This window comes from Sinocyclocheilus anshuiensis, unplaced genomic scaffold, assembly GCF_001515605.1.
Source record: "Sinocyclocheilus anshuiensis isolate Anshui unplaced genomic scaffold, SAMN03320099.WGS_v1.1 scaffold552, whole genome shotgun sequence".
In the NCBI taxonomy this organism is placed as follows: Eukaryota; Metazoa; Chordata; class Actinopteri; order Cypriniformes; family Cyprinidae; genus Sinocyclocheilus; species Sinocyclocheilus anshuiensis.
Window position 1 is genome coordinate 669,336 of NW_015554362.1, and position 24,231 is coordinate 693,566.

General features: G+C 34.7%; 1 protein-coding gene across 1 annotated transcript in view; it reads left to right on the forward strand.

The window, feature by feature from the left end:
* The window catches only part of LOC107671443 (thrombospondin type-1 domain-containing protein 7A-like), a 141,403-nt gene extending 117,191 nt beyond the window's left edge, over positions 1-24,212 (forward strand). The window contains exons 14-28 of the mRNA XM_016464365.1: positions 2,256-2,434; positions 3,997-4,002; positions 5,013-5,146; positions 5,244-5,397; positions 8,151-8,292; positions 10,553-10,668; positions 12,046-12,163; positions 14,428-14,573; positions 15,513-15,687; positions 16,980-17,153; positions 18,401-18,481; positions 19,003-19,085; positions 20,897-21,110; positions 22,000-22,087; positions 24,023-24,212. Coding sequence (XP_016319851.1) covers positions 2,256-2,434; positions 3,997-4,002; positions 5,013-5,146; positions 5,244-5,397; positions 8,151-8,292; positions 10,553-10,668; positions 12,046-12,163; positions 14,428-14,573; positions 15,513-15,687; positions 16,980-17,153; positions 18,401-18,481; positions 19,003-19,085; positions 20,897-21,110; positions 22,000-22,087; positions 24,023-24,110 — 1,898 coding nt within the window. The 3' untranslated portion in view covers positions 24,111-24,212. The remainder of the gene's footprint in view (positions 1-2,255; positions 2,435-3,996; positions 4,003-5,012; positions 5,147-5,243; positions 5,398-8,150; positions 8,293-10,552; positions 10,669-12,045; positions 12,164-14,427; positions 14,574-15,512; positions 15,688-16,979; positions 17,154-18,400; positions 18,482-19,002; positions 19,086-20,896; positions 21,111-21,999; positions 22,088-24,022) is intronic.
* The last annotated feature ends 19 nt before the right edge of the window (positions 24,213-24,231 follow it).

Sequence of the window (24,231 nt, forward strand, 5' to 3'; positions counted from 1 at the left end):
CGTACCCACTGTATATAATTAAAAAAAAAAAAAAATTATTTTACCATAAGCGTTTTCTATTGTTATTTTGTGAGATTGATTTATTAAATAACATCTAGTCTCCTCATTAAACTGTTCTGATGCATGACTCATCGTCATTAGCGCTGTAGTTTCACACAGTTGCATGCAGAGTCCAAAGTGAACACTCAGCAAGCGCCAAATGCTTGTAATAATTGGTTTTGGCAAGGACTAAAACAAATAAAACTGGCCAGTTGGTTGTTTTTAGGAAACAAAACAAGGTTAAAAACAGTCAGTCTGTATCAAAACAAGCAATCAAAACCCAAGGAGCAAGATTACATTATTATATTTGTGTGTGTGTGTGTGTGTGTGCGCGCCTTCATATGCATGCTTATCTGCGACTATATTACAATACATCATGGTTAGTGGATAATTAAAATATTAAAGAAACAAAGATTTATTACAACATTATTTTATTAGGCACATAATTGATAACCCTGCGCTTAAAGTTTTAGCACATGTCATGTAAGCTGAAGTTAATAATCTCTGTGGGTGTTGTGCAGTGATATGGGGAACATATGTTTGACATCATAGCTGTTTAATCGTGTGCTTGTGAATGACTGGAACGCTGAACTGACCAATCAGCTTCCAGAACCATCCATTTTATAATGTATTATTTACCACAGTATTTTGGAAGCAGCGATTTCTACATTTGAGCCGAGTGTTGGCCGCTCTTGAAAGGCTGCTGTGAAGGATATGCTGTTCAGAGACGACATAGTGTGTGTCTGTGTGTCTGTGTGTGTGTTGGGGCTGCAATATATAAAAGGCAGATCCTCTTGAGCCAAATGAGTAGGAAGTACACATGGCTTGAGCAAACAGTGGTAATAAAATTCAGCATTAGCTGCTGAAGCATATCACATTCTCTGACCCTGCAGCCAACTCTCCACACAAATACTGCAGCTCCAAACATGCCTATTTAGACCAATTGCTTTTACAGTTTTTATGCACCTCATAATGTTCTCTGCAAGGTGCAAGCTTGCTTTTCATTTTTAATCAAGATTTAAAGCACTTCAAAGCCGCATGTTTAATCAGTAAGTCTGTTAAATCTATCATTACCCTGCAGAAAATCCAGCTATATCTAATGCTAGTTTGTTTTGCTTGGTTTCTGGATGGTTATTTACGAGCTGGACTAGCTGGTGAGACTGACCTGTTTAAGCTGCTAGGATCTTGGGTTAGGTTATGTTACAAAATAACATTTTGAGCAGCTTGACCACTTTATTTGACTTGTTTTGGCCAGAAAGGTCTCTGTAAGGTTGTGCGATATTTATCGTCTGCAATAATATCGTAATTGTTGTTTTAACGATGTGCGATTATCGAGTCATTTGCTAAAAAACAAAAACACGTCTTGAAAGTCCAAAAGCATGCACTGTGATGGTGTGATGAAGCTTATTCGAAAGTTAGAATGACCCTATAAATCTATCAATAAATATCAGCCGTTTTGAATGAATCATTTGAGTCAATGATTCAATAATCCATTCATAAAGACCATCACTTGCTTCGTTTCTAAATGAATCAGCCATTTTGAACGAATCATTTGAGTCAATGATTCAATGATCCATTCATAAAAACCATCACTTGCTTTGTTTCTAAATTAATCAGCCATTTTTAATGAATCATTTGAGTCAATGATTCAATTATCCATTCATAAAGACCATCACTTGCTTCGTTTCTAAATGAATCAGCTGTTTTGAATGAATCATTTGAGTCAATGATTCAATGAAACATTCATAAAAACCATCACTTGCTTTGTTTCTAAATGAATCAGCCGTTTTGAATGAATCATTTGAGTCAATGATTCAGTGATCTATTCATAAAATCCATCACTTGCTTTGTTTCTAAATGAATCAGCCGTTTTGATTGAAACATTTGAGTCAATGATTCAATTAATCACCCATTAAGACAGGGGCTTGCTGCCACCTCCTGGCGGTTTTAGTGTCATATTTATTTATCCTTGACAGGTCTAAACCAGCAAAGGTAACAGCACAAAAACACACTCAGCAAAATATCATTTAATTATCATCATCAAAAAAATCAAAATAAATATAAAGATATAATTTTTTGTCAATATTGCACATGCCTAGGCCTAACTTCCAACTTGAACAGGAAGAGACCAACTGACTAACATGCAAAATGACCAACCACAGTTTGTTTAGTATCCCTTTTTCACATATTTTGACCACCCATACTGTTTTTTTCAGGGTATATAGAGGAGGCCTGCATCGTCCCCTGCCCGTCTGATTGTAAACTCAGTGAATGGTCCAACTGGTCTCGCTGCAGTAAATCCTGTGGCAGTGGGGTCAAAGTTCGCTCAAAATGGCTCAGAGAAAAGCCTTACAATGGAGGAAGACCCTGTCCAAAACTGGATCACCTTAACCAGGTAAACATCACGCTTCTATATGCATGGAGGAATCAATTTTGAAGGTATTAAATGTTCAATGCATGGTTTTATATAGATATAGTCCATGACATGAAGGCGCAGGGGTTTTCAGATAAATATATTTATTAAATTAATAATTATAATTAATATAATAAATTAAATAAAGCAAAGAATTTTAAAAGTATTAGATGTTAAATTACATTGTTTTATATGGATATAGCTCATGACATGGAGGCGCAGGGGTTTCAAATAATAAATTTGCTTAATAAAATTATCAAAGGAAAGAATTTTGAAGATATTAGATGTTAATGTACATTGTTTTATATCTTACACATTGAGTACCTTTTATATCTTAATACTACCTAGCATACTAACTGAAATGGAACCTACAATACAGATTTGCATTACAATTTTGGATTACAATCTCACAGATACAACAGATCTTGGCATAGTATATTGTTAACAAAGCATATTCTAATTAGCATAAATATACCAGTGTTATTATAGTTAACTAAAACTAAAACCATTCAAATAAATTGCTACTTGAAATAAAGTTTTGTGTGTTTAACTTGAAGTACTAAAATAACTAAAACTAAATAAACTAAAATTAATAAACAAACATGAATAAAAATAAAAAAAAAACTAATAAAAATAATAACACCAAAACATACATAGCATGTGCAAATACTGCATTAAATACTACCATTTTATTTGGATTCAGCTTTTTTATTGCTACTTTTTGATGGTGAATAAATTATAAGTATACTTAAAATCATTTCTCTTTCCTCATCCCTCATTTTAAATGGGTGAAGTTTGGATGGAGCGTATTGTAATTAATTGTAGGATTGCCAAAGGATACATGAAGTGCTACCTTAAAATTTGTCCAAAAGAAGGTATCAAGCATGCTGATTTGTCATTCCTTAAGGCGTAGAAGTACACCTGTGATATCTTAAAATACTGCCTACATAGGCAGTTCACTAGGCTTTGGAACAGAGTTCAAAGTTTCCCTCAATTTCTGGAACCGCTGGCTTTGATTATGCAGTGAAGATCCAAAAATAGGTTCACAAGTGAATCTCAAATTATTCAGAAATGCGTGTCTTTTCATCTCTGTTTTTTATTGAGATTTGCTAGAAATAGATGACTCCACATCAGAGCGTTTCTGAGATCTTTGCTCCTGACAAATATGCACTCTTGGCTTTGGTTTAATTTAAATGCTCTCCTTTTATTAGTTAATGGATTATCAGGGTGGTTACAGGTTATGCTGTTTTACATTTGACGAATTTGAACATGTCTAGAGAAAGAAATGACACAGACTTCTCTACTCTGTCAGTGTGAAATCAAAATTAAACCTACAGTATTTATTTTCTTAACAGACATTTCTGGTCTTGTAAACTGTATTTCATGTTGAGTTTGAGCAATGCCGTTTTTAAAAAAGATATACAATAATAAGAAGTGCATTCTTAACTAAACATGATGTTTTATGGTGCTTTGGTCTCTAGACGCAGATGTTCTAATGACTAATGATTTTTCCATAACTCTCCAATAATGCTGCTCGGCCACAGGCACAGGTAATAACGCTTTCTTCTCATAAATGGTGTTTTTTCTTTCTTTCTTTCTTTCTTTCTTTCTTTCTTACATTTCTCATTCCAGAGTTAATTTAAATTCCTCTTATGGATTTTATGTTGTTGTGTTTGTCACTGTGGTGCGCGATTACAATTTTTAAAGCATTAGAGGCACAAGTGCCATGCTTTTGTTGTGAGAACTACTAGATATGTCAGATAAACTATAAACCTACCATGAAAAGTTGCCTCCCCTCAAAAAATGGTTTGTCCCACTTTAAAACTATGGCACCCTAGCAACTGGCGCACTTGAATCAAAATTATTATTTTGAAATAATCTGTTGAATTAATGTCCCAATTGATTGATTGATTTTATTGAATTCTAATTGAATTATTTTAATTGAATACTTAATTGATTTTAATTTTTGAGTTGAATTTTAATTTATTTATTTTGTGCATTTAATTTTGCTCTTTATTATGTGTATTTATTTATTTATTAATGCCATAATCTTGAGTTAATATTCTGATGGGCGTTTTTGTTTATTTATTTATTTAACTTAAATTATTATTATTATTATTATTATTTTGATTTAGGTATTTATCTAATTATGACATAATATGTTGAATTAACATTGGTGTTTATTTATTTATTTACTGAAATCAATTTTAATTAAGTAATATTTTTGTATTTCCTTTTTTTATTCAATGTATGTTTTATTTTTCTTTCTAGAAAAAAAAGCACACAGAAATCAGGGCTTTAAACTGCTTTTAGACCCAAATTTTAGTAACTGCAAAAACCAAAATTATTCATGTTAAATTTAGTACATTTGTGTTGAATAGAAAATAAAGCAGTTCATATACAGTACAGTAATAATTAGTTTGACCTTTAACTGAACATTTTATTGTACCCCTTTTTTGTGAAAAGTTCCTTGTATTATTCAGACCAGCTCAGCTGCTTCAGTGAGAAGTGTTGGATTGTGTATGATTGTATATGTGTGGATGGTGGTCTCGCGTTTCAGGTCTATGAGGTGGTCCCGTGCGTCAGTGACTGCAGTCAGTATATCTGGGTAGCTGAACCCTGGAGTGTGTGGAAAGTCAGTAACGTGGATCTGAAGGAGAACTGTGGCGAGGGCGTTCAGACCAGAAGAGTCAGGTGAGAGTCAAAGATGCCTTTCCTCATATCTATTTTACTGTTACTCCATCCATAACCCTCTGATATTATACTGTGCTCATCTTTGATGGTCCTGCAGGTGTATGTTGAACACAGTGGACGGTCCCACTGATGCGGTGGAGGACTATCTGTGTGATCCAGAGGAGATGCCACAGGGCACGAGGGAGAACCGACTGCCCTGTCCCGAGGACTGTGTGCTGTCCGACTGGAGCCCCTGGACCCCATGTGACCTGGTCAGGATTATCACTAATCCGTTTAAACCCTGTTCACACTAGGGTTGCATCTCGGCATTAATTTTATCTCTGCATTATTTCACTTCTTCTCAGAATTGACCCTAGTAATGTCACATTTCAGAGGAGATCTCAGCAATGACTCAGACGTTGCATCAGATTTGCCAAGAGAGCAAAGTCTGCAATCAAAAGATCTCAATATAAACACAAACATTTCTCCGAACAAATAAACGTAGCTGCTATCCACAATGTTTTTTAGCATTATGCGCAATATTTTGAAATGGTCTTTATTTTTCTATTTTCAAAATTCTAATTTTTAAATTTTAGTATTTTTGTTATGTGCTTCTGTCATTTTATTTTTTATAGTTTGTTAGTTTTATGTTTGTTTAGATTTATTTTAATTTCAGTTTTAGTTTTTTAGGAATTGTAGCACTTCAACTTTTTCAACAATTTATTTCTAATTTTCATTTAAGTTTTTTAAGTTTATTTATATTTTATTTCAGCTTCATTTCAAACCCAAAAATTATTTTTTATTGGTTTTTAATTAATTTTATTTTTATTTTTTTATAATTCTGTTTAGCATTAATTTATTTATTTCAGTTTTAGGTTTAGTAATTTTAGAACTTAGTTATTTATTTCAGTTAGTTGCCAAGGCAACATTTCTCATTTTGCTTTAAGTTATTTAAGTTTTATATTGTTTTAATATTTATATTTTATTCCAACTTTATTTAAATCCCCCAAATAATAGCAACACTGATTAACAATAACAACACTGTTTTTTTTTTTTTTTAATCCTAAGCATCTGAGACATGTCTAAGAAATCCCTTAAATCTGAGCAATAACACTTTTGGCTTATGCTAACAGAGATATGGTTTTATTCTGGGTTTTATGATTTCAGTTAGAGCCAACTGACACTGAGGCATAAATAGTGGCTTAAAAAAAATCAGAGCAGGTCACTTGTTAATCAATTTTAATTAAGTAATTTTTTTGTATTTCCTTTTTTTATTCAATGTATGTTTTATTTTTCTTTCTAGAAAAAAAAAGCACACAGAAATCAGGGCTTTAAACTGCTTTTAGACCCAAATTTTAGTAACTGCAAAAACCAAAATTATTCATGTTAAATTTAATAATAATAAATTTAAAATAAAGCAGTTCATATACAGTACAGTAATAATTAGTTTGACCTTTAACTGAACATTTTATTGTACCCCTTTTTTGTGAAAAGTTCCTTGTATTATTCAGACCAGCTCAGCTGCTTCAGTGAGAAGTGTTGGATTGTGTATGATTGTATATGTGTGGATGGTGGTCTCGCGTTTCAGGTCTATGAGGTGGTCCCGTGCGTCAGTGACTGCAGTCAGTATATCTGGGTAGCTGAACCCTGGAGTGTGTGGAAAGTCAGTAACGTGGATCTGAAGGAGAACTGTGGCGAGGGCGTTCAGACCAGAAGAGTCAGGTGAGAGTCAAAGATGCCTTTCCTCATATCTATTTTACTGTTACTCCATCCATAACCCTCTGATATTATACTGTGCTCATCTTTGATGGTCCTGCAGGTGTATGTTGAACACAGTGGACGGTCCCACTGATGCGGTGGAGGACTATCTGTGTGATCCAGAGGAGATGCCACAGGGCACGAGGGAGAACCGACTGCCCTGTCCCGAGGACTGTGTGCTGTCCGACTGGAGCCCCTGGACCCCATGTGACCTGGTCAGGATTATCACTAATCCGTTTAAACCCTGTTCACACTAGGGTTGCATCTCGGCATTAATTTTATCTCTGCATTATTTCACTTCTTCTCAGAATTGACCCTAGTAATGTCACATTTCAGAGGAGATCTCAGCAATGACTCAGACGTTGCATCAGATTTGCCAAGAGAGCAAAGTCTGCAATCAAAAGATCTCAATATAAACACAAACATTTCTCCGAACAAATAAACGTAGCTGCTATCCACAATGTTTTTTAGCATTATGCGCAATATTTTGAAATGGTCTTTATTTTTCTATTTTCAAAATTCTAATTTTTAAATTTTAGTATTTTTGTTATGTGCTTCTGTCATTTTATTTTTTATAGTTTGTTAGTTTTATGTTTGTTTAGATTTATTTTAATTTCAGTTTTAGTTTTTTAGGAATTGTAGCACTTCAACTTTTTCAACAATTTATTTCTAATTTTCATTTAAGTTTTTTAAGTTTATTTATATTTTATTTCAGCTTCATTTCAAACCCAAAAATTATTTTTTATTGGTTTTTAATTAATTTTATTTTTATTTTTTTATAATTCTGTTTAGCATTAATTTATTTATTTCAGTTTTAGGTTTAGTAATTTTAGAACTTAGTTATTTATTTCAGTTAGTTGCCAAGGCAACATTTCTCATTTTGCTTTAAGTTATTTAAGTTTTATATTGTTTTAATATTTATATTTTATTCCAACTTTATTTAAATCCCCCAAATAATAGCAACACTGATTAACAATAACAACACTGTTTTTTTTTTTTTTAAATCCTAAGCATCTGAGACATGTCTAAGAAATCCCTTAAATCTGAGCAATAACACTTTTGGCTTATGCTAACAGAGATATGGTTTTATTCTGGGTTTTATGATTTCAGTTAGAGCCAACTGACACTGAGGCATAAATAGTGGCTTAAAAAAAATCAGAGCAGGTCACTTGTTAGACAGTTAATAAACAGCTAGAGGAGAAATATGAGAGAATTATGAGCTCATTAACATAAATGAACAGCAGTCTGTTTTATTGGTCTCTTAAAGCCATGTTCTGGAAGAGGAGATCGAGAGAGGACGGCGTTTGCCCTGCGTCTGCCTAAAGAGGGAGAGGACTGTCCGGTTAGCATGCAGACCGAGCCCTGCCTCCTGAACCGCAACTGCTTTCACTACAGTTACAACATCACCGGTGAGTAGACCAATGGTGCGTCCCAAATCGCGTACTTATGCACTATTCTATGATGTTTTTTTTGTATAAATAGTGCGAGTATTGCATTCACACTGAAAATTCCAAAAAGAAAAAGTGCACTTTAAATACCCGGATGATGCACTTAAATAACGGAAAAAATGAAGTGTGGAATGTTGGACACTTCATGCACTCAACTGTCTCAGCTTTAATTACGTAGCGAAGGGGGAGGGGCTATCAGACTCCGGGGGGAGGGGCTATCAGACCCGTTTATGCATGACAAAATAACTTTATATAATTCATGCACTACATGGTTGAGTACATAGTGAATAAGTACATGAGTGCATAGTGTATAGTGCGTCCAGGGCCGTCTTAAGATAACCAAAGGCCCCTGGGCTACAGCATTACAATTCCTATTTTTCTATCCCCAGATTTAAAATTGAAACTTTGAAGCAGCACTATTTATGGAACACAGATGACATACAGATTACTTCCAAGCAAGTTACTGAACTCTCACTGTATGACGTTACAGAACGTTGTCCGGTCCAGTTCCTTTCACACAGCAGTGTTGTGTTTCTGTTAATCTGCGTGTTGACATAAAGATACTCTCGTGCTGCGGTTAATTACTAGCGAATGCATTGTACATTCCGCTTACAGTATATCGATGGAACACGTGGAACATACCAACTATACAAACTGTGTGGGGGAACCTAAACTGAGCCATTCACTATATAGGCTACTACAACCAGGGAGTCGCTGAAAATGAGTGTGTGAGTTTGTTTACAGAACACTGTTGTCACTGCTGCAAACTCCCATATAAATAATTATTAAAAAAATAGAAATTTCCCTGCAGCCAGTGGGCCCCCTTTCCAGTGTAGGCCCCTGGGCTTCAGCCCCTTGAAGCGCGTGCATTAATGCACCCCTGAGTGCGTAATTTGGGACGCAGCTCAAAACTGCAAAGTGTTTCCCCAAACAGGTTTCCTAACTATGGTTACTCGATTTGGAGCAAAAATCTTAATTGAATGCAAATTAAAATCCAAATAAATTAATTAATTAATTAATTTAAAAAAAATACAGGTTTGCTTGGATTGTTTCTAGGGCTGCACATTTTTGCCTACATTTTGGCCAACACTTTATAACAATATGGCTATAAAATAATAATAATAATAATAATAATAATAATTTGTTATTTTTCATAGTTATTATTTATAATGTTTAATTTATTTTAAATAATAATTTCAAAATGTGATTCTTATTTTTTTTTTTTTAGTTAAGCCCTTGTTTGTAAGGCTGCACATGGCCAATAATAATAATAATTATTATTTTATTATTATTATTATTATTATTATTATTGGCCAAATTGTGCAGCACTAAAAACAAAGGTGTTTAAAAAAAATATTATTAGTTATTCTTATTATTGGCCATGTGCAGCCTTAAAAACAAGGCCTTTAATAAACAAAACAAAATTAATCAAATTTTAAATTATTATTATTATTACTACTACTACTACTACTACTACTAACTAACTAACTAACTAACTAACTAAAAATATATACATTTCTAAATAAAAACAAAATAAGAAATATTGGTACTGTAATATTTCACTGTAAAATAAAAAAATCAAGTATTTAAGAAAAATAACAACTATAATAATTTAATATTTTACATTACATTAAAATGCTAAAATAGTTATATTTATGGCTGTCTTAATTTCCCAAATGGTTTGCCAAATTGTGTTCTTTCTAAAGTTAATGTGACATTAATGAGCCAAATAAATAAATAAAAAAATTAAAACTTTTAATTTTTCTCATAAAACCTTCTGTTTCTCTCTAAAAATACACCACAGTACTGCAGTAAAATTGGTTGTGAATGCCGTTTCTTGCTGACTTTAACACTTTTGTCTGCTCTTTGGCTGCCTGTGGTTTTTAAGTCCTTCTGGTCTGTGCATTATCCACGCAGCACTTCCTTTTCTCTTATTGTTTTGAATTGCCGTTCATATGAATGAGTCATTCAAGAGTTTGGATCATTACTGGAACTGCTTGCTCCATCTGCTCAGACTTCATTCACGATTCCCCTCCAAGAGTGTCAAAGTGAAGCGCAGCGGTGGCATCAGTTTATGGAGCTCAGACTGTGTCCTCAAACCATCCGCTCTGGTGGACGCAAGCAACCTCTGACCTAGACGTGTAGTTTAATGAGAACCCATAGGGTGAAATCTCTGTGTGTGTGTGTGTGTGTGTGTGTGTGTGTGTGTGTGTTTACTTAGACTGGAGCACGTGCCAATTAAGTGCCAGCGCTGTGTGTGGAATCGGTCTCAAGACGAGGATGCTGGACTGTGTTAGAAGTGACGGCAAATCTGTTGACCTCAAGTACTGCGAAGAGGTTTGTGCATTTATTTACAGACGCTGCCCCTTGTGAATTTCATTATTTTCTTCTCAGCAGAAGTAACTAGAGTTGCTCTTCCAGTACCAACAAAAGAATAGTGTTAAAGATTTAAGTAAGTTGGGTTTTACACTTTGATTCTGATATGACTCGTATAACATATATTGTGCGCTTTATCGTAAGTTGTGCGCAGTGTTACAATATTACAGTGATGTCATCACTGTTGGTTACATTTCGAATAGTGAACATTCTATCAATATAAGTCATTGGGAGATTTTCTTGAATATATAGTTTACAAAACAGATACAGCTTCTGAAATTATCTACATTTGATTGGATTCTGGATGTGAACTGATTCAAACTAAATTAATTTACATGAAATTCTGAAGAAGAATAACTATTGTAAAAACAGTAATATTGTAAAATATTATTACAATTTAAAATTATTGTTTACTATCTGAATATATTTTAAAATGTAAATCCTGTGATGCAAAGCTGAATTTTCAGCATCATTCTCCAGTATTCAGTGTCTCAAGTGTCAGTGTCAGATATCATTCTAATATGTTGATTTGCACAAGTTTTGCTGCTGAATATTTTTATGGAAACTGTGAAAACATTTTGTTTCAGGATTCTTGATGAATAGAAAGTTCAAAAGAACACCATTTATTTGAAATAGAAAACTTTTGTTACATTATAAACATCTCAGACTTCTGTCACTTATATACATATACATACTTATATACGTTGCTTATATACATTTATAAACATCTCTACTGTCACTTTTGATTAATTTAATGCATCTTTGCTAAATATAAGTATTAATTTATAGCAAAAAATGTAATTTTACTGACCCCAAACTTTTAAACCGTATATTCCACAAAAAATATGCCTTAGCAAACACCACTAAAACATAAAAAAAAATAAAATTTTAAAGTCTCTAAATCTACACTTATGATGTTATAACTATTAATATGATGTTGAGATCCAGTGAAAAAGAAACAAGGTTATTTGGTGCCATTTTAAATTGTGGGTTAATGTGAAAAGAGATGGCAAAAGATCAGTCAAAATCCGACAGCTCTGGTCACTTTAATTGGACCTTGTGGGCGATAAATCATATGCACGGCATATTAACCCTGTAACCCAGTTTTCAACCAGCCCACTTTGTATCAGGGTTAGAAACCTTGTTAGCGTTGAACACAACTACCCATAGTAAAAAAAAAAATTATATCTCAATTGTTTCTAATAAAAAGAAGTGTGATTAAACTCAGACCATATGGCCACTTTTGTTGAAGTCTTCGGCTTCTCAGATGTTTCTCTTTTGGAATGACCTTTTTTTCACAAATGCTAAAGATACAATGTGTCTTATTTCCTTCTGCAGCTGCGCTTAGAGAAGAAATGGCAGATGAATGCTTCCTGTACGGTGGAGTGTCCAGTCAACTGCCAGCTCTCTGATTGGTCAGCATGGTCAGACTGCTCACAGACCCGTGGCCTTGAAGGTAAAGCCAAATAGACTTCTTACTGCGGTGTTAAATGTGTTTGTCATATACATTTCCGTTCAAAAGTTTGGGGTCAGTTAGATTTTGTAATGCTTTTAAAAGAAGTCTCATATGCTCATTAAAGCTGCATTTATTTGATCAAAATACATTAAAACAGTAATATTGTGAAATATTATTGCTATTTACTATAACTGTTTTCTATGTTAATATATGTTAAAATGTAATGTATTCCTGTGATGCAAAGCTGAATTTTCAGCATCATGACTCCAGTCTTCAGTGTCGCATGATCCTTCAGAAATCATTCTATGATGCTGATTTGCTGTTCAAGAAACATTTCTGATTATTATCAATGTTCAAAACAGTTGTGCTGCTTCATATTTTTGTCGAAACTGTGATACATTGTTTTTTTTTCCCAGGATTTTTAATGAATAGAAAGTTCAAAATAACAGCATTTATTTGAAATAGAAATCGTTTGTAATATAAATACCTTTACTGTCACTTTTGATCAATTTAATGCATCCTTGCTGAATGAAAATTATTAATTTCTTTAAAAAAAAAAACATCTTACGGTCTCCAAACTTGTGAATAATGGTATTAGTCTCAACCCAATATATTTGATCACAAAATTAGAAAACACATCAAAATAGCAAGATCAAATCAAATTTTCTGCCTGAAGTGCAACTTTAAAGTAAAGGACAATAAAGCAAAACAATGATCTTGGTGTCGCTATAGTGCCATGCTCACCTGAGACTAGGTAAGTATGTAGGCTGTAAAATTAAGCTTCTAGAAAAAGAGAAGAAAGACAGCATTGGAGAATGGAGCTAGAATTTGGAAACACAAAATGAAATGGTGAACTTTGTGAAAGTACTGTTCAACGAAAACAGATGGAAGCAGCAGCACTAGATAGAAACTGACAGTCTGCCTGCCAAACACTTCCAAGATAAGGCAGAAAAAGCAGAGCGAGACAGAAGGCGGTGTATTGTATGCAGTTTTATGCTAAACACATGTGGGATGAGCTAGAGAGTTATCTGAGACTGCCGTGCCTTGAGCTAGAAACTGAAAGATGAGTGTGTGGAGATGTGTGTGCATGTGTGCAGAGCACCAAATATGTCAAAAACAGGTTCAGGTCATATTTCACTCTGAAAAATCTAAACTTTTGGGAATTTTTTTTACTCATATAATATTCACTATCATTCAAAAGTTTGGTTTTTTTTATTTATTTAATTTTATTTAAAGAAATTAGCTATTTCATTCAGCAATTTATCAAAAGTGACAGCAATGGCATTTGTAATGTTACAAAAGATTCCTATTTCAAATATATGCTGTTCTTTTGAACTTTCTATTCCAAGAATCTGGGGAAAAAAGTATCTTGTTTCCACCAAAAAAAAATTATAATTAAGCAGCACAACTGTTTTTAACATCAATTATAATAAGAAATGTGTCTTGAGCAGCAAATCAGCATATTAGAATGATTTCTGAAGGATCATGTGACACTGAAGACTGGAGTAATGATGCTGAAAATTCAGCTTTGCATCACAGGAATAAATTATATTTTAACATATATTCAAATAGAAAACTTGTTTTAAATTTAAATATTTTTTACTGTATTTTTGATAAAAGAGCCTTCTTTCAAACATTAAAGAAATCATATTGACCCCAAACCTTTGTGAAAAATCTCCTTTAAATGTATTGCACACACACACACACAAACGATCATATAATTGTATTATATAATCATATAAATGTATTACTACATAAAACGTCATATTACCTTATTTTTGCTGTGATACAGAACAACATTTTTTGAGGTCAGCAGTTTCTTTAAAGTGCCCCTATTATGCCTTTTCGAATATTACCTTTCATGCAGTGTGTCATGTAGCTGTATGTGAACATAAACTATCTGCAAAGTTATGAAGCCGACAGTGCACGATAAATAAAGTTATTGTCTATCAAAAAAAGAGTCGGTTCGCAATCGCCTAAACGAGTCGTCAGGAATTCGAATCGTATTCTGTTACGGCTCTACGTCACGAAGTAACACATTTGCATTGTTTACGAATCATTTAGAAATGAGTTAAAATTAAATCTATTTTTTGAGAAAACTAATGTGTTTTTTAACCTTGCATGCATGTAAACCTGTTTTAGGAGACTCATAAAACAATATTAGCAACCTAAAAAATGGCATAATAGGGGCACTTTAAATTGTATTGTTCTCTGTGGAACTGAAGCTCAAACTCATTTCTCTGTCTTATGTCTCAACTCCTCAGGGAAGATGTGGCGCAGACGGACGGTGGTTGAGGCGTCTCAGGGGGATGGCAGGCCGTGTCCGTCTCAGATGGAGCAGTGGAAGCCATGTCCTGTGCGACCCTGTTACAGATGGCAGTACGGCCCATGGTCCGAGTGTCGTGTTGAGGTCTTTTTCAATTCTTATAGATCAAACGGCTGAATGTAAATTCACAGATCAGAGTTCATTAAATTTGAACTTAAGCACTGCATTCACATTAAGAAAAAAAAATCAAAGTTTGGTGAACTCGGACTTGCAAAGGTTCTAGGTCAAGTCTATATTTCACAATTCACGTTTTTGTGCATTTTTCTCACTGAAAATCTTTAGAAAAACAAATAGTCAATGTCAAACTATCCACACTAAGGTTCACAATACTACCATATTCAAATGTTTGGGGTCGGTAAGATTTTTTAACAAAAATTCTGCTCACCAAGCCTGCATAAAATACAGTAAAAACAGTAATATTGTAAAATATTATTACAATTTAAAATAAATGTTTTCTATTTGAATATATTTTACAATTTAATTTATTCCTGTGATCAAAGCTGAATTTTTAGCATCATTACTCCAGGCTTCAGTGTCACATGATCCTTCAGAAATCATTCTAATATGCTAATTTGCTGCTCAAGAAACATTTAATATTATCAATGTTAAAAACAGTTGTGCTGTTTAATATTTTTGTGGAAATTATGATTTTTTTTAGGATTCTTTGATGAATATAAGGTTCAAAATTTTTCTTCTACTGATCTCTATTGTGACTCATGAAATTCAAACATGTTTATTGAACTGTGTTGTAAAATGCTAAACACCTCAGTCGCCCAGCGGCACACGCTCTGAATGCGTTAACGACCCGCGCTGGAACTCCTCGCTCTTCCAACACCTTGGTTTCCAATCTCGCTGTCAACCTCGTCTTCTCTTCTATTATTCTCTCTGATCCTCCTCCGTTTCAATCCTGCTTTTGATCTTTGGATTTAGGAAGTGTTTATGACTGCTCGGCGCTCACATCTGAACCTGTGTGTGTGTGTGTGTGTGTGTGTGTGTGTGTGTGTGTGTGTGTGTGTGTTGTAGGAGGTGGTGTGCGGGGTGGGACTGCGTTTCCGGAACCTGTCATGCTTTGTATCAGACGGCTCCGGCGATGGGAAGAGCAGCATTGTAGAGGAAGAGCTCTGTGCTGGATTGGAGCAGGCCGTCGACGGAGATAAAAATATTATTCTGGAGGAGACCTGCACTTTACCCTGCCCTGGTAACAGACTAAAACCACACAGGATACTTGATCTGTGAGGCCATCATTGCATGCAAACTTATTGGGGAAAAGCTATGCATAGATAGATAGATAGATAGATAGATATCTGTAACTAGCATAGTATCTGTCTGAAACATGCTAGCAATGTGATGATACCAGCAACTTCATAGCAACACTCTAGCAACCATCCAAACCAACCTAGCAACCACCCCAAGTACCCTAGCAACCTATCTATCTATCTATCTATCTATCTATCTGTCTGTCTGTCTGTCTATATATCATTTATCATCTGTCTATCTATCTACAGGTATCTATCCATCCATCCCTCTCTCTCTCTCTCTCTGTTTGTTCTAATAAACTGTATTGCCTTCAAAACAGTCAAACTGTAATATTTAAAGTTACTTCAAACCGACAACTTTCAAACTTTCTGGTCTGGCTTTCTCAAGCCCACTTCACTTTGTCTTGACAAACTTTTTTTATCTATTATTTCTATTATAATTTCTTATAAATATTTACTTATACAGTAATATTGCTGCTTGTCGCTGCTTTCTATTCAGTTTTGCAATTACAGTTTTGTGTGTTTTTTGGCTTTATTTAATGTAATATACATTTTTCATTTCAGGTTTAATGCTGTCACCCTGTTTGAGATCTTCATTGTTTTTGTGCTACATGTGTTTTCAAATATATAATTTAATAACGTCTCGGTTACGTATGGTAACCCTCGTTCCCTGAAGGAGGGAACGGAGACGTCACGTCACGAGAGCCCACGAAGAGCGTGCTTGACTGTAGTTTTCACTACCTTAGACTTAGGTCAGGAGCAGAACGATAGAACCGCTCGGCTCCGAAGCGAAAAGCTGAATATGCGCTGCATCTGCTGCCTACTTATACTCACGCTGTGATCAGCAGCAGCTGGATGCAATAATCGCATGCCAATGTGCATTGGCTCGTTTAGTTTACACTCGAAGTAGATTGGTCTCTCTAAGCGAGATCCCAATTCGTCGGTCATCCGACGTGACGTCGAGAGTGACCGACTGAAAGGGAACTGTGTAATCTAAAATACATAATCTAAAAAAATATTACACCCTTAAATAGCTTTAATGTACTTCTCTGCTTTATAAATATGTTATAATGTAGCTAACTTTCCTATAAGGGCAGACTGACAACATTTGAACTAAAAAAAAAAAAAGTTGTTGCATAGCAGACTACCGTTTACAGGAACCTCCTCTTCTGCTGTTATCAGTGTTGTGAATGAAATGGAAAGCTACTTCAGATGACTCTGTTGATCTGTTCAGGTGACTGTTACCTGATGGAGTGGTCCGACTGGAGCCCGTGTCAGAGTGTGTGTGTGAAGGGTCAGCGTTTGGACTTCACTCCGGTGCAGGTCCGTTCACGTGCCGCCATCGCACAGGAACCAGAGAACATCGCTCAGTGCCCCGATCAGGAGTGGCAGTCCCGGCCCTGCAGCTGTGAGAAACATGCTCCTCCTCTCTCATTTGCATAAAGACACTGCTTTACTCTGATGTTATTCAACATGAATCATTTTAAGAATTTAACATTTAATATTTAACACATATTGTTTGTTTTATAATGGCATCACCTTAGCGAAAAGAAGTACACTTGAGCATACATATAAAAAGAGTACTTATTATGGAAATAATATACTTTGTGATGTAATCTTTCAGGACACTCTATTGCATGTTAATTGTAATTATATGTATTATAGTTTAAATTTATATGAAATGCAATTCGTTTTTGACCCACTTAAGTAGGATATAAGTACAACTTTATATGTACAGTAATTGCAAAATTACTTGAAGCATTTTTGCTGAACTAAAATATACTTTGTCATTTCTATGGAAATGTGTATGTCATGTGTTTAAATGTGTATAATTGCAATTAGTTGCAATTTAGTTCATTGAAAATATGTTAACTTTTAAATGTAATATCAAACAACAAACTACAGTTAAAATTATAATAAAGTACTTTACACGTGCTTTAGTACGTTAGTCAACACATCAAAATAAGTATACTACTTTAAAGCACAACAAAACAATTAAAACAAAAGGATTTAAAAAAAAAGCTTTAAAATGAAACTTTTAAAGACATTGTTACTGTGCATAAATGTGTTGAGAAACATGAAAGTGTACTCTCTGCAAGTGCACTTAAAAGTGCCTTTTATTGCATTAATATTATATTATCTGCAAGTACAGTTTTTAAAAATGTACTGTTCAGATTTAAAGTACACTACAAGTGCACATTGAATACAATTAAGCATATTTCTTTTTCACAATAGCATGTATATATTTATGTACATGTATTTAAGAATTGTACATGAAATGCAGTTGGATGTCTACGGCCTGATTTGTTACAAACGCATTCTCTTTTAAAGGCATGGTTCACCCAAAAATGAAATTTGTGTCATCATTTATTCACCCTCTACTTGTTCCAAACCTGTATGAGTTTCTTTCTTCTGTTGAACACAAAAGAAGATTATTTTGAAGAATGTAGCCATAGACTTTCATATTATTATTTTTTTCCATACTGTGGAAGTCAATGGCTATCGTCAACCATGCACTTGGTTCACATTTTGGACCATTTTAATAGTTTTGGTACTTTTAAATAAGATTGTATGAAAACACCTTTATCAGGTCTCTCTACAACTGTGACGTGTACGGCTGCAGAATGTATATTTATTCTCTTGATTTCCATCTAGTTGGTGAGTGTTATGAGTACCAGTGGATGGGCAGTCCTCAGCTGATCTGGTGTCAGCGCTCAGATGGAATAAACGTCACAGGTGCTATACTACACCGCTTCACATCTGTTTCTTTAAGTCACATGAATGAGCAGCTGACGAGGAATTACAGATACCAATACATGGTATATGTATGTACATACAGAATAAAGCAATGAGTACATCTTAGGTCCTATCAGCCTTTTTTGGTAACTTTTTTTTGCCACTTTTAAATGCCTTTTTGCCTTCAGTTTAATGGTCCTGCGGTGTGATTTTATGTAGCTTCTGCATAAATGAGCTCATGAAAGCTGCTTGCATAACAATTATAAATGAATTAGCAAAGTGCTCTTTTAAATACAGTGGTTTTAGATGGAGTATATTATCATGACACACTACAGAACATGTAGGAGACTCTGATACCAGCATCTATGCAGTATATACTGTAATATGTATATTGTGCAAAAGATGCCCATCGTGTGAAACTACTAGCACATATGCCCATTTCTAATTGACTGATTACTTTCTGCCGAATGGAGTTGTTGTCAAAAGCTTGAAAATGATCTGTGCCCTGTTATTTCTTCCAGGTGGATGCCCTCCAATGCTCCTGCCAGGGACGGACCAGTCATGTGATCCACCTTGTGACAAACCACAGACATTCTGCTCAGAGGTAAGACACAAGAGGACTGTGGGATTACGGTAATTCTGAGCCTGGGTGTCTGTAACTGCAGACAGTTACTCCAGCTGCAATTATCATAATGAATGCAACAGAAAATCATGGTCGTAAGCTGTGCTTTTGTTTTTATTTTCGGATACAGTTGATCTATATTTTTGAAGCATACTCAATTAACTTTTTATATGCTTGCTAGACTCAGACTTAGAATTATTGCATACAAAATCATGGCTGCTCAAATGATGTAATGCTTTTGAATTGTGCATGCTTTATAGAATAATTTTACTCACAATCCCTTGCACAAAGGAATTTGGTAACTTTTTTTTGCCACTTTTAAATGGTCCTGCGGTGTGATTTTATGTAGCTTCTGCATAAATGAGGTCATGAAAGCTGCTTGCATAACAATTATAAATGAATTAGCAAAGTGCTCTTTTAAATACAGTGGTTTTAGATGGAGTATATTATCATGACACACTACAGAACATGTAGGAGACTCTGATACCAGCATCTATGCAGTATATACTGTAATATGTATATTGTGCAAAAGATGCCCATCGTGTGAAACTACTAGCACATATGCCCATTTCTAATTGACTGATTACTTTCTGCCGAATGGAGTTGTTGTCAAAAGCTTGAAAATGATCTGTGCCCTGTTATTTCTTCCAGGTGGATGCCCTCCAATGCTCCTGCCAGGGACGGACCAGTCATGTGATCCACCTTGTGACAAACCACAGACATTCTGCTCAGAGGTAAGACACAAGAGGACTGTGGGATTACGGTAATTCTGAGCCTGGGTGTCTGTAACTGCAGACAGTTACTCCAGCTGCAATTATCATAATGAATGCAACAGAAAATCATGGTCGTAAGCTGTGCTTTTGTTTTTATTTTCGGATACAGTTGATCTATATTTTTGAAGCATACTCAATTAACTTTTTATATGCTTGCTAGACTCAGACTTAGAATTATTGCATACAAAATCATGGCTGCTCAAATGATGTAATGCTTTTGAATTGTGCATGCTTTATAGAATAATTTTACTCACAATCCCTTGCACAAAGGAAGAAGAGCAGTTTGTGGATGTTTTCTTTCCACTAGGGATGGGGGATAACATTTATTTCTCTTGTAAATAAGAGTACTGAAGGGATCATGTATTTTTGTAGGCCAATGCGGAAGTTAGCGTCATCCTGGTTCCCTCGGCAAAAACTCAACATGTTTTTTCCATTGGCTTTTGGATTACTGCAGAAAATAAGTTCTGTGACCAACAAAAGCTTATGATTCTTACACATTTTGTTCATCAAGATGCAATCACCAGAAGTAAAAAGCTATAAATGAACTATACCACGGTCACATGACTTTAACATCACCATCACTAAGCTTCTGACAACTCTTGGAAAGTTGGAGAGTTAGAATATATTGCAAGAGCATGATTATAAACCCAACAAGGTTGTAAAAGCAGACTAGTGAGTAGATGAGTTTACCTGTTTGGCTTGATGGCGTTTAATGAGTCCAACAACCTCTGTAGTCCCCATTTGGCCACTTATTAGCAACCGCATTATTTAAAACATGTAAAATCACAAGTGGGGCATTACTGATGTATTTCATGTCATCTTAAACGTGTTAACCACAAACACTTATTTCAGGCATTTAATCAAAAACCATTTAAAAAAACCCATTGACTTTGAGACGATGGAACTGGGAGTGCAAAAATGTCTCTGGTTTAGGACTCTATTGGGTGTGAATTGGGTCACAAGCCTTGAGAGCAAGCAGAAAGCATGATCTTATTTGTGTGTCTTTGCTGCCCCCTGCAGGAGGGCGTATGTATGTGTGAGGAGGGCTATACCGAGGTGCTGACGGCCGAGGGGATGCTGGAGCAGTGTACACCCATCCCTGTGCTCGAAATCCCCACTGCAGGGGACAAGAAATCTGATGTGAAGACCAGCCGGGCCATCAACCCCACCCTGCCCACCACGGTACAGCCTGGCCGTGTCGGACGCACCTGGTACCTGCAACCCTTTGGACCAGGTAAATGTTTAATTTCCATTTCTTTAGTCCAGTATCTCTCAAACATATTTTAATAGTGCTGGTTTAAGTTCTCTTAGGAAATTATATTACTCAGCAAACACTTTTTAAGTAATCTTTATCAGTCAACAATGAATCCATTTTTACGGAAGCTTGTTTTTGACATGGGAATAAAACATTTTTTAAAAAATCTGACTTTTTTTTTTTTTTATATATATATATATCTTGCAATTCTCGCTTCTTTTTTTTCCCCTCTGAATTCTGATTTTACATGTTGTAATAATTTTTCCGCCACAAAAAAAGGCCAGAATTGTGTGATATTTAATTCTGAGAAAAAAATAATTATAAGATGTCAATTCAGAATTCAGAGAAAAAATTCTGAAATGCAAGATGTAAAATGAGAATTCTAAAGCAAAATGTTAGAATTGCAAGATGTAAACTCCCAATTACAATTTTCTAACTTGCAATTGTGAGATATAAACTCGAATTTCTGAGAAAAAGTAAGCATTGTGAGATATTTCCGTGGTAGGGAAAAACAGGAACTGTGATATGTAAACTCAAAATTGCTAGTTTAGAACTTGCAATTGCAAGATATAAACTTGCAGTTCGAAGAAAAAAAAGTCACAATTGTGAGATATAAACTGTGAATTCTAAATAAAAAAGTCAGAATTGCGAAATATAAACTCACAATTGCTAGTTTAGAACTTGCGATTGTGAAATATAAACTCTTTGCAAGGAAAAAGTAGTCAGAATTGTGAGATAAAAAGATGAAATTACCATTTTTATTTATTTAATTTTTTTTATTGGCTCTTTTATAGTATTTCAACATTATACAGTTTTGCATTTTGCTTCAGTTTAATGGCCTGTGCTAAAAAATCTCTTGCCTCTTTAGATGGAAAGCTGAAGACATGGGTGTATGGTGTGGCGGCAGGTGTCTTTGTCCTCCTGATATTTATAGTGTCGATGATTTACCTCGCATGGTAAGAAAGACAACCCTTTCCGTTCGCTTCATCACTCGTTTTATTTTCCCATTCACTCCATGCATTCGTTTGGTTCTGTTTTTCTTTAACTCACACCCCACCCTCATCCATGCCTCCCTCGCCGTCATGAGCAGCAGTTACTGTGCCATCCGGCGGTCGCTCGGGACGCCAGATTCTGCCAACGGTATGATGTATGGATGGGCCAAGACGCCCATGAGCTGACATACACCTGCCCTGAGTGCCAGCAGCCAAGTCAAGAGTCAAGAGCCAGTTAAAGGCTGGAGAAACGGGCTCCTGATGTCCTGACATCTCAGCCCCCTCTGCCTAGTGCCTCCACCTCAGTCTGTGCCTTACGTTCTGATGCTAAACGCATCAAGCTGCCCGGGTAGGCTGTTTATTTATGGTTTACTGGTTTAGAAAAAGATTTTTTAAAAATTGCTCTGTTGCAAAACCTAGTTGGCTGCTTTGGTTCCTACTGCCTGCATAATGCCTTTTAAACATGGTTATTATCAGTAAATAAAACTAAAACCATTTTTTTAAAGTAATTACACAAAATTAGTGTTAATTTCTATGGAAAAATATTTGTTTTTTCCATAAGACAACACCATTAAACACTGTGACGATATCAAATGCAATATCTTGGACACGACTAAAATGTAGTTTAAGAACTAAAAAATCTCTATATCCATATACTGTATATAAAAAATAGAGATAGAACAAATATAAAAGAAATATAGACCTCCACAAATTTTCATACTTGAGGTTGCCAGATGTCAAGTTTAAATCCCCCATTAGAGCTTTTGTCTTAAAATCCAAACATATATCTCAACTATATTGTTAGCGACCGTGGTTGCTGAATTGTCTTTTGTTGTTGTTGTTGTTGTTGTTTTAATAGAAAAAACATTGCTTTAATTATTGGAATTAATATTAGGAATTTTGCTATTTTAGCTTTCATAATGTAAAGAGTGTGTTAATTTGTGATAACTGAATAAGTCAGGAAACTATCAAACGAACATTATCGGGTTGTTTAACCATTTTGCAGCATGTCTAAAATATGAAACAGAGCTAGGACTAAGACTAAATAATAAAAAAAAAAAAGCTGCCAAAAATATGTATATATACATATATGTATATATGCATATTCAAAACACGTACACATGCACAGACACAACAAAATTACAAAAAAAAAACTGTAACTAATATTAAAATATAAAAATAAAATCTAAATTAAAATAAAATGGTAAATAATAGTATAAAAAGTAAATTAATTGTAAATAGTACTACATAGTATATTGTAAGTAGTATATAATATATGTTATATCAGTGATAGTCCAAAAATAGTCCACTTTTTTCATAAAACTTTTTATCAATTTTTAAAATCAACATTCCTCTTACTTTGTCAGGTTTTTTCACTGATATGCCGTAATGCTTTTTGAATTGTCTACTCTGTGATGGATACATGTGATTTTGCTTTAGAATTAGGTATTTCAATAGGCAGCATAATCATGTTTCCTACGTTTTGGAACAGACTTTGCATCTATTATACCTGAAAATGTTGCCTATGTGGGCAACTAGCTTGGTCTTGTAGCAGCAACTTTTTTTATGGTCATATGTTGCAATAATGCTGAAAACAAATCAGGCCAAAGTGGTCTTTAATGAAGTCCAACTGCTTTGCTCCTATCAGGGCACCGATTATATTTCATCATTCATGACTGAACCATTCCTGATCATCGTGATTTTTCATCATCTTGTTTTTTTTACACATTTCATGATTTCATTTTTGTATCATATACCATAATATGCATATGCATATATAATATACACTGTGTTTACGTAATATAAAAAGTGTTTTCACTTAAGATAGCATATACACACAGTCTGTGTCCACACTGCAAGGTTTTGAGAGTGACAGCCGCATCATTCTTTTGTCCTCAGCAAAAAGCCAAAGAAACCTCAGCGAAGACAAAACAATAATCGATTGAAACCCCTGACCCTGGCGTATGACGGAGATGTGGACATGTAGCCTTTCTCGGAAAACTAACGTCATGAAAGTATCATCAGCAAATGGTTGAATCTCATGAAAACATGGGTCACATTATACCCCAAATTCTAATGAAAAAAAAATGCATAAAAGAAACAAAGTC